The sequence below is a fragment of the Mus caroli genome, chromosome 12 (genome assembly GCF_900094665.2).
Source record: "Mus caroli chromosome 12, CAROLI_EIJ_v1.1, whole genome shotgun sequence".
Taxonomy (NCBI): Eukaryota; Metazoa; Chordata; class Mammalia; order Rodentia; family Muridae; genus Mus; species Mus caroli.
In genome coordinates this window covers 112862317-112873024 of record NC_034581.1, presented here as the reverse complement: position 1 = coordinate 112873024, position 10708 = coordinate 112862317, and the positions used below count along the sequence as shown (strand labels likewise).

Sequence of the window (10708 nt, the reverse complement as noted above, 5' to 3'; positions counted from 1 at the left end):
TGAATTCCTGATCTTTCCAAGACTTTTATCATGAATGGGTGTTGGATCTTGTCAAATGCTTTTTCCGCATCTAACGAGATGACCATGTGGTTTTTGTGACTCTTAAGAATGGTGTCTGAATCACATTTATTCAGCCTTGGGGAAAAGTGATCTTATTGTGTTACTTTACGTGCCTAAATTATTTACTGAAAGATAATATAACAAGGTGTTTCAACAATCTGTTTTTGTTTTCTAGAATTAGAGACATTTTCTTGTGTCTTGCTACCAGTAAATAACTAAACAAGGATCATCATCATATAATTTCACACTGGGCTGGGCACTAGATAAAGAAGACCCATGGCTCTCAAAAGATGCTCTGAGAAGGGACTATATATTATAGTAAAGTCCAAGCATCGGGAAGTCTGACAGGACAGCTCAGCAATATATGCTTTCAGGAAGCAACCAAAAAATATATGGGCAAATAAGGGGGAAATAGACGTAAACAATGGGATATTATTCTACTGTAGACATTTGCCACACCATAGATGACCTTTGATGGCATCATGCTAAGCTCATCTCAGATAGGCCAATACTGCATAGTCTGCTTATACTATATGCTCTGAATTAAACTTGTAGAAACTGGTACAGTGTCTGCCATAGACTCAGGAGACTGTGAGGAAGTCTCTGTGGACAGATAAGAGTTTAATTCATAAATGTTGAAAAAGTTAAAGAGATGTACATTCTGCCCACAGCTGATAGCACCATCCATATTACACACTGACACAATTTAACAATGTAATCATAGTAGAAAAAAATAGATATTAGCACTTGTCTGTCTTGAAATGTTAAATATAGCAAATAAACCTGTTAAATGAGATATTGTACAGGTTGATATATGCTAAGATTTTTTTCTCACAAGGATTTTAAAATTTCATAAGTAGCAAAAAAAAAACAATTGTCCTCTGAGTCAGTGACAGCATCCATTGGCTGACCATGGTCTTGACCTCAGCCTTGGAACCTGGAGGGTCTCATTTTCTACCATCAACCTATCCTAAGAAGAGAAAAGAGATACTCTCCACTGGGGCCTTTCCCAGCTGACAGATAAACTAGTTTTCAAGTATATAGCAGTGGTGGCAGAGGTGGGGGTGGGGGCATAAAGAATCCTTGCAGCCTCCTGTGTCTTCATGCTTCCCCTGAGCTTACACCTCTAATGGTGGTCCTCTAAAGCTCAGGACCCTTGAATGGTCACACCTACTGTGCTGACAATGTAGAGTTCCTCCCATCCACTGTCTGTGACATGCTGTTGCAACCAACCTCAGGCTCTACCGATGAATCCCTGTGTCTAAAGAGAGTATACAAATACACGACTGGATCCTCTGACTGTCATGCCCCCACCCATGGATCCCACCAGCTGTGCAGTGAAAATATTTGAAGAGGAACACAACTGTATGGAGTGTGCATATAACCGTACTGAGTGTGTACATACTTCCTTTTATTGTCTTGATTCCCTAAATAGCACAGAATAACAACTCCCTACACTATTTACCTTGTCTTAGGGACAATAGGTAACCCTAACAGGAAGGACTAATAGGTGGTTGAAGGATAATAGGTTTGATCTGTGAAAGTAATATAGCTTTCATATAAGTGTTTGGAAAACCTTTGGGCTATGTTAGGGATCCTAGAACTGATTCCTGGCAGATCCCAAAACACAGAACAATGGCTTATTCAGATATTAATTAACTTTTAAATCATTAATTAGCTACTAAGAAAAAAATTTTCAAGTTTACATCAGAAACTTTTCTTAGCAGAAACATGTTACCCAAGTTTTAAATTTTTCTCTGAAAAAAATCTCAGGTGAGAACTAAAGAAGATACTTTTTATCTTAAATGCAAACAGAAATTGATGTCCTTTGTGATGATAAATCTGGCTTTATTTTATTGTTTTATACTTTGCTTTGGAAAGGTATTTCAGCTTTGTGAAACCTACTGAATCATGTAACAGAAGGAATTTGCAGGTAGAAATGTTGACGATCTTAGCTCATGGTGACTTATTTTTATGTGGCTTGTGTTAGGGAACAAGTAAAATGTTCCACTCCCAAAGGGAATCATGAGCTATGCTTGAGAGAAGAGGGGCCACATTTTGAGGAAAGCACAACTGTACTTCTGCCTGCTCTGTGGCACCGCCACTCTGAAAGTCAATGCTGCCTTGCACCTTGCTGCCTGGGCTGGGATAGCTGATTAGTGTGTCTGGCCTCGCCCCCTTCCTCATTGTCTGAGACTTCAGTGTACTGCTTGTCACACTCATCCCTCTGTTGTTTCTGACCTGTCCCCCCTCACCCCACTCCCTACAGATGGTTTTTTGTTTCTCACCGGTTGGTCACACACTGCGTGTTAGAGCCCGGAAGTTCCCAGCCATAGTTAACTGCACAGCTATTGACTGGTTTCATGAATGGCCACAGGAGGCTCTGGTCTCAGTCAGCAGGAGGTTCATCGAAGAAATCGAGGGGATTGAGGTACGTTGTGTCAGCCTGAGGTAGGTACCCAGCGTGCACAAGTGGCAGGAAGCTCGGTCAGCCACTTTCAGTTTCACAATCTCTGTATCAAATATGTATCTCTTCTTTTATGTTGTTTTTCATTGTTTCTGGTTTTTGTGCATTGTTGGGGGTGGGATTCTGGCCTTATGGGGTTATAAGTTATGTTTGTCACTTCTTGATGAGTTTGGTATCTCCAAATACGTTTTAAAATGTCGTGTGAAAAAAGTAGGTTTGAAGAATAAAGAAAGCAACTGAATCAAGCCTTCCGATTTCCCAGTGGAGTTGAGGCCAGGATCCTTTCTGATTAGAGAGATTGTGTTAGAATGTGACTCCCAGAGAGCTTTGCCCTCACCTCCCATTGAGCAATAAGGTGGGAGTGCCTAGAATAGACCCAGAATTAGTGGAAGTGGCTCTCTCTAAGCCAAAATTGATTGGGGACACTTAAGTAATGTCTCAAGTTCTCATCCTCTCCCTTACTCCAGAAGCCATGATCACCCACATCCAAAGAAGCATTATGGCACTTTGTTAAATAGTGTGTCCTTGGGTGGCCAGATGGTTAGAGTCTGGGTATGTTTATGAGATTGACAGTTACTATGCCGCTGTCTTTATTGCGTGGTATGTTACTTTTCCTTTGCGTCTCCTTAAAAAGGGCGTAACCGTATGTGTGTGTATATCTTGGGAGTGGTGAAAAGCATTCACTGCTGCATACAGGTTTTCTTTCTCCCCTAAACATGTCTATGAATCTGTTGATCACTGGACTGCCGGGGGAAGCAACATTTAACATGACAAACACATCTGGGGTGGGAGCACATGTCTGCCTCCTCTCTCCTTCTCTCTCCCACAGTCATGTGACAAGCACACGCACAAGGAAACAAGAAGAGAAAAGAAAAGAAAAGAAAAGAAAAGAAAAGAAAAGAAAAGAAAAGAAAGGTCTTCTGAAGTTGGGGGGTGGGAATTAGATCTTCACATCTAGCGAGCCGTTAGTTATGATAAGAGTAGTGTTAAGTGTTACTCCCAGCCCCTAGGACAATCTTCAGGTTCTTTCATGTTATTGAAGTACTGGGGCATCATCTTATCTTCCAACAGCTGAGAAGAGAGGTTGGAAGTTCTGGATCTACAGGAATCAATGCCACATAGTACTAGCAGATTTCTATATTCCTTGGTTCATTTTTATCAGACTCAGAACAAAAGAAGTGGGCTGGTTTCTGAATGGAATTTTGATTCTCCTCGGTTGGTAGGAGATCTGAGCTAGCAGCTCCAGAGAAGCACACGCACAGCCTCACAGCCTGCCCGTCTTTGCTGTCCTGTGTCTGTGTCTGCTTTCTCCAGCGGAGCAGCATCTCAGCCTGGCCGGGACTATTGACACCTGCTGGATGAGGCGGGCTTTGCAGTCCCGAGGGCTGCACAAGGTGCTGTGGTCTATCTGACGGTGTCATGCCGCCTCCTATAGGATTCAGGGTGTCAAATAGGAATACTTTTCTTAGCACTTCAGCCTTCCCATCAAGCTGAAAACTGCCTGCTAACAATCAGCCAGCTGATTTCCTTTCAGAGTAAGGTGCGGATTTAACCCTCCCCCCTTCCTGATTTGTCACATGGGAAGCACTAATTATAATTCAGAGTACTGTGGGACCACATTCCCCTAAAACCATGTGGTATCTTTTCTGTAGAGGTCAGAAACAGCTTTTAAATTTTTGAATGAGTGCTAATTTGATTGCTTTCTTAGTCTTAATTTCCACCAGCAAGACTGAAAGTTATCGGCATAATTTTGGCACTTCTTAATTATTGACCTCATTGGATGAGTGGAAAGTACTTATACAAACAAGGTGACCCCTTTTGGCCATAGACAAGCCATGTTATATATGTTGACATCAGTATATACTCAGGGCTGAGGCAGCCCACAGCCCTGACTGCATCTAACTGAATGGGTATGCTATTTTTTTTCCTGTTACCTGATACGGAACTAAATGACAGCTGACAAATAAAGGACATAAAAGCAGTCTGACACCTAAGTGTCAGTCACTGTGTTGCTCATCAGACACTCCTGTCAATATGCACTGCCTCTTGCAGTGAGGTAGGAAGAGGCAATATAAGGCAGGAGGGAGGGAAAGTCTTCCGAACCTCTAGGAGTAGGGTTGAAGGTGCAGATGGAAGCAAGTTGGGGATGTGATGGTTAGTGCACAGGCTCCAGTTAGGAATGCATGGAGCAAAAAAGTAGATGGTATTGGGAACGTAAGAGAAAAACATTGGTGTTGGTTTCTTTAAGGCAAAGTGAGCCTTAGGCATTCTCAAAATCAGGGTCATATGAAAGGACACATTTTAATGTAAATTTAAAATATGAGCTGATGGAGGAGGGGGAATTCTGTTGCAGGATTTGAGGACAGAAGCAGCCCATGTACACTTGGGCATGATATCTGACTGACAGAGGAAAGTCCACCCTCCTGAAGTAATGACACTGTAGTGAGGGCTCACAGCTCAATTAAATTTAACTCATTTAACTATTACAGCTAAATGTGGTGTTGCTGCCATGTCTGCATCCCCTACCTTAGAAGGTGTAGTACAGAATGACAGGGGTGATCCACTCAAATAGAAGTTACCTTTCTGTCAGATTTAGACTTGATGCTTCTCCAGTGCCTACACATGTGTGTGACACACACGCACACACACACTCCTTGTGCCAAACAGGAGGGGCATTACATTTATTGCATCAGTGATAACTATGCTATATTGATGATTTGGGCCACAATTCTTTCATTGAAATGTCAATTACAAGTGTTAGCTTATAAAGTCCGAAGTTGACCATGCAGACAATACGGTAACTTTTCAAGTAGAATCCTGGATCCTATTGGTAGCCCTAGTGATCTAGGTTTAGCTGTGCATACTCAATACAAAGAATAAAGACTCTACACGGAATGTGGAAACAGAAAAGAGAGTTTGTTTACATTGGTGAGAACATTAAAGAGAGAAATCCTGAGTCCATCTTTAAGCTACTAGCATAAGGTTAGGTTTAAATAGCTGCCTAAGCTTTACCTGATTAGGAAGTCCTGGTCCAGGTGTGGCCCCGCCCACCATGGGCCCTTCAATGTCTCACCTGCCATGTGTCTGATAAGTTGTATGAACACTCTCCTTCTGGTGGCTGTCACAGTATCTTCAGCCTTTCCCTACAGTACGATTCCAGGGCCAAATCTAATTCTTTGGGATCTGTTGTTTCATTAGTCTGATAGCTGAGGAGAGGTATATACACGTCCTTTTAGAATATCTAGCTTCCTACATAGTAGTTACACTAAAGCCATTTTGAAGTACCAAGACAAAACCAAAGGAAGATCTTAGGGATCTGCTTAAACTTCATCCTAGCCTCAGCTTCTATCTTCAAATTGGTGGGAAAGCCCCATCACGGTTCACACCCTTCCCCACCATCATCTTTAGCTGTGCGTGTACGTCATTATATATGTAGTGCTCTGTGCCTATTAGGCAAATATAGAATACAGTTTTTAAAAGAATAATATTTTCCCAACAGGGTTTTTTGTTTTTGTTTTTTTGTTTTTTGTTTTTGTTTTTTTCAGCTTTCTAAAGATTAGGAATCCTATCACCCATGAAAGCAGGGTCCAGTTCTTATGGCTGTCTGGGATCTGTGTGTATTGTTCAGCTAGAACCAGCTCTACATAAAATTTCATAGTTTTGTGGCTTTGGGGGATGTGTTAACCTCACCAGCCACAATATCTCCTGCCTTATCTTCCCACAGGGAAGGGTTATCTGGGGCTGGGGAAATGACTTAATGAGTACCAAGCACCTGCCACACAAGTGTGTGTGTGTGTGTGTGTGTGTGTGTGTGTGTGTGTGTGTGTGTGTGTTTCTGATTCTAGCACCCACATGAATTCTGGGTGGGGATGGAAGCACTAGAGAGACAGAGAAAGGGGATTCCCAGAGGAAGCCGGCTACCTAAATGATCTGAATCAATGTGCTCTAGGTTCAATTGAAACAGTCTATAATAAGGTAGAGAGTGATTAAGGTAGACCTCAACATCAACTTCTGGTACACACTTATGTGTGATGCAAAACACACACTGGATGGATGGGTGGGTGGGTGGAGGATGGATGAAGGATAAATGGATGGAGGATGGATGGATAGATGGGTAGATGAGAAGATGGGCTTTCCTGAATTTCCTCTGGACTCTTCATTGCATTAATTCCAAGTCACTTCAATGTGTCCATGTTGTGGAGGAGTCTCCAGGAGCCACCTCTTCTGATAGTAGACCCTCACTTGCACTGGTTACCTCTCTGATCCCAGCCTCATGAGAAAGAAGGGCCTGTCCTTGCATAGGTGACAGATGGCAGCTGATGCTCAAGCCATGGATGGATCTCAGAGCCCAGGCTTTCCTTTACTGCATTTGTGCAGATATTTAGAAAGCATGGAAAAAGAACTGATGCAAAGGAACCACTTTTGTGGGCAGGAGGAAGCAAGGGGAACACTTAGTTCTGCAGACCTGGAAAATGTAACCGAAGTCCTAGGATTCAAACCTTGTTTCTGCTTCATCTGTCTTTATGTTGGGGTGACTGAACTCTGTGAGGGGCTTAAAGGTGCTCACATGGAATACTGTTCCTCTGTTTTAGTATTAACTTCTCTGTAACAAGCCTTTTTGCCCTGAATATCTAATTCAGTCTTTTACCAACCCACAAGAGTGAATTATAAATAATACATTTTATAACTTGGTATTTTGACATTTAAGTTCAACAAATGATTTCTGAGAACTCTTGAACATTTCAAGACTCCCTACAAGGCTCCCTACAAGGCTATGACATAATATCTGACAATATTGTCCTGGATTTAGCTAAAACAAACAAAAGCAAGCAAAAAACAACAAACTCTTTCCTGTCTTTTGTTTTTCACTTGCCTTTCTCCAAAATCCAAATTTAACTTTATAAACAGGTATAGTCTGCTTTGCTGCTCTTGGAAGGAAATAAAATACTTTAAAAAAAAAATTCACAGGATTTTCATTTACCCTCTGCTGGCATTCACAACAAGGGCACTGGGTGCTGGCTTGTAGAGCAGCCTCCTGAGTACTTGGTATGGCAGTGAAAGCCAGTGCTGGAGAACCATCCCACCAGGCACCATAGAGTTTATGTTTCCATGTTTACAGCAAGCTAACTTACGACTGGAAAATAAACATTCCTTTCTTTATATAAGGAAAAACCCAGCCTTATCTGTGCATTGAATTTTGCAATAGAGACAGCATGGCTTCCCAAAGCGATCTTAGCAGGAAAGCCATGGATTAGGTGCCATTGCATAATGGCACTCGGCTTATTTTTATTTTTGCCTTCACCACTATTGGCTGCAAAAGGACTACAAAGTGTTGTCAACTGGTTCCCCTGAAGGGACAAATCTGGCAGAAAAGATGGTCCTGCCTGCGTCTCTGGAAGTGTGAACTGCGGCACTGGGTTGCTGCAGCCCTTAGCAGCCCCTCTCCGCCCCCCTCAGAAGAAAACTGGAGATAAATGAATGGCAGAATAAATAATTTATGCTAATGAAATTACTGCAATTAGTAGTTCTACAATGACCCTTTTAAAAGCCACAGCTGTTAATGTCAGGAAGTGCTGTCACTACTGACCTTATCATAAGAGAAAGTGACAAATTGAGAATGCAGGGAAGACCAGTCATCAAAGAGGTCTGTTCTGGAACGATTAGAGTTTTCTGAAAAACAGTGTGAATTACAACCAGCTGCTCCCTGGCTCCGTGAGACTCCCATGCTGAGCCATTTTGTTAAGCCCGATAACAATAGTTATTTTGCCCCACTGAGACAAGTTGTGTCGGGCCACTTCCAGCTCTCCCGGAAGCCACTCTTTCCATCAGAGATTTACAAATGAAACTGTTGTTAAAAGGAACATTCAGGGCTGCTGAGGAGCCTCCTCATAAGGATCATGGTTGGGCAGAAGCCAGCTTTTTTTTTTTCTTTGTAAGGAGGTTACACTTGGCTGAGGAGGTGTTTGTCTGTATCCCAGGAAGGTATGTGTGAAAGTTCTTGTCAAAGCAAGACAGGATGGGAGCAGACTTGTGTGTGGTTATATGGGAGCCAAGCTGTTTTGAAAATAAAGTCCTCAGGGAAATATGATGCCTATGACATTTATAGACACTCATAAATTTTATTTTCTGAGTCCACTAATTGCTAATCCTCATGCATCTTGGATCCCCTGGAATCTAAGACAATTCAAGTTTTGTATCCCCGAGTTTTGCTTTGAACACACATTCTTTCTGTGACGAGTGAGAGATTTTTAACCAGCCCAACGGGGCGCTTATGTGAAGATTTTACCTGCGTTTGGGGTCTGTCGTGAGGTTAGGGATCTGCGTGTTTAAGGACACCACAGAGGAGCAGTCCTTTGCAGTGCTGCTCACACTTCTGGTTGCAATATTGATGGTCCAGGTTTGAAACGTTTAACTGCATCATCGGCCACTTGTGTGCAATTTTCCTGGAGCTGCCTGAGCGTTATTGACAACACTTTGGTAAATTATGTGTGACTTTCCAAAGAGTTGGTGTAGCTCATTTAATTCATATTAATTGATTTTTAGGCTTCCCTTGATTAATTGAACCAGGTTCATCTTGTACAGAATGCAATAAATAATCATTAGAATGAGGGAGATGTGGCTGTACAAATTAAAAAGTTAACTATTCCAGAAGTCACAGAGGACACATGGAACGGACGGCAAATGATCTGCAGGGACTCTGTGTGTGTGTGTGTGGGGGGGATAGAGGGGGTGGGAGATGGGGGAGCTGCAGGGTGGGAGATGGGGGAGAGGGAAGGTGTGAGGGGGGTGGGATGTGGGGGAGTGGGGAGAGTAGAGGGGGCAGGAAGTAGGGGAGGGGGAGCTGTGGTGGAGAGAAGGGGTGGGAGATGGGGGAGAGGGAAGGTGTGAGGGGGGTGGGATGTGGGGGAGTGGGGAGAGTAGAGGGGGCAGGAAGTAGGGGAGGGGGAGCTGTGGTGGAGAGAAGGGGTGGGAGATGGGGGAGAGATGTTCTGCCTTATGTTTGTTTTGTTGTTGATGTCACGTCTCCAGATAAGAATAGAAATGACCCTCAGAATGAGTGGTTTGGATAGCTTGCCCATTCATTCTGTTTGACATGGCTTCTCATAAAGTTCTCCACTTGTTTTGTGTCCCCACTTTGTAGTGATTATTTTTGCCTAAAGTTCAGCTTGAAAGCAACATCCAGTCCCCAAAAGTATTCCTTCAAATATTGTTATGCGTCTTTCCCCTCCCCTCCCCTCCCCTCCCCTCCTCTCCTCTCCTCTCCTCTCCTCTCCTTTCCTTTCCTTCCCTTTCCTTTCCTTGCTATGCACTTGATAGGTAAAGATCAAGTTGTAAAGATTGGGACTTTGTCTTTTCTGTTGGTTTCTGGGTTTTGGTTGAGAACCACACAAAACCATCCTTTGTCCTACCTAGCATGACGGTGAGGAAGGTCAAATGCTTCATAGTTACCCCCTATACTGTGAGTGTCTCATGAAGATGAAGTAAAATTTCCTAACTTCTACTGTAATCCTCCCTGGCTTAAAAAAAATACTGTATAATTTTTTGGTGGTTTTTTCCCCCTTTTTATTTTCCAAATAATATTTTCAACTTGAAAGGATTTCATGAGAAATGTAATATCTATGTTTCAGCCACAGCACAAAGATTCTATCAGCCTTTTCATGGCTCATGTTCACACCAGTGTAAAGGAAGTGAGTGCCTGGTACTACCAGAACGAGAGAAGATACAACTATACCACCCCCAGGAGTTTCTTAGAACAAATATCACTGTTTAAGAGCCTGCTGAAGAAGAAGCGAGAAGAGGTACAACAGAAGCAGGAGCACCTGGGGAATGGAATCCAGAAGCTGCAGACTACAGCCTCACAGGTGTGACCAGGGGAAGGCCCTCAGAGGTGTGACCAGGGGAATGGCCCTCAGAGGTGTGACCAGGGGAATGGGCCTCATAGGTGTGACCAGGGGAAGGCTCTCAGAGGTGTGACCAGGGGAATGGGCCTCACAGGTGTGACCAAGGGAAGGCCCTCAGAGGTGTGACCAGGGGATGGCCCTCAGAGGTGTGACCAGGGGAATGAGCCTCACAGGTGTGACCGGGGGAATGGACCTTAGAGATGTGACCAGGGGAAGGCCCTCAGAGGTGTGACCAGGGGAATGGGCCTCACAGGTGTGACCAAGAGACAGGGTGTGACTA

At 43.3% G+C, this 10708-nt stretch overlaps 1 protein-coding gene across 1 annotated transcript in view; it reads left to right on the top strand.

The window, feature by feature from the left end:
- The window catches only part of Dnah11 (dynein axonemal heavy chain 11), a 309803-nt gene that overhangs the window by 192366 nt on the left and 106729 nt on the right, over positions 1–10708 (top strand). Inside the window, exons 55-56 of the mRNA XM_029484410.1 lie at positions 2330–2491; positions 10156–10389. Of these exons, the coding sequence (XP_029340270.1) occupies positions 2330–2491; positions 10156–10389 (396 nt within the window). The remainder of the gene's footprint in view (positions 1–2329; positions 2492–10155; positions 10390–10708) is intronic.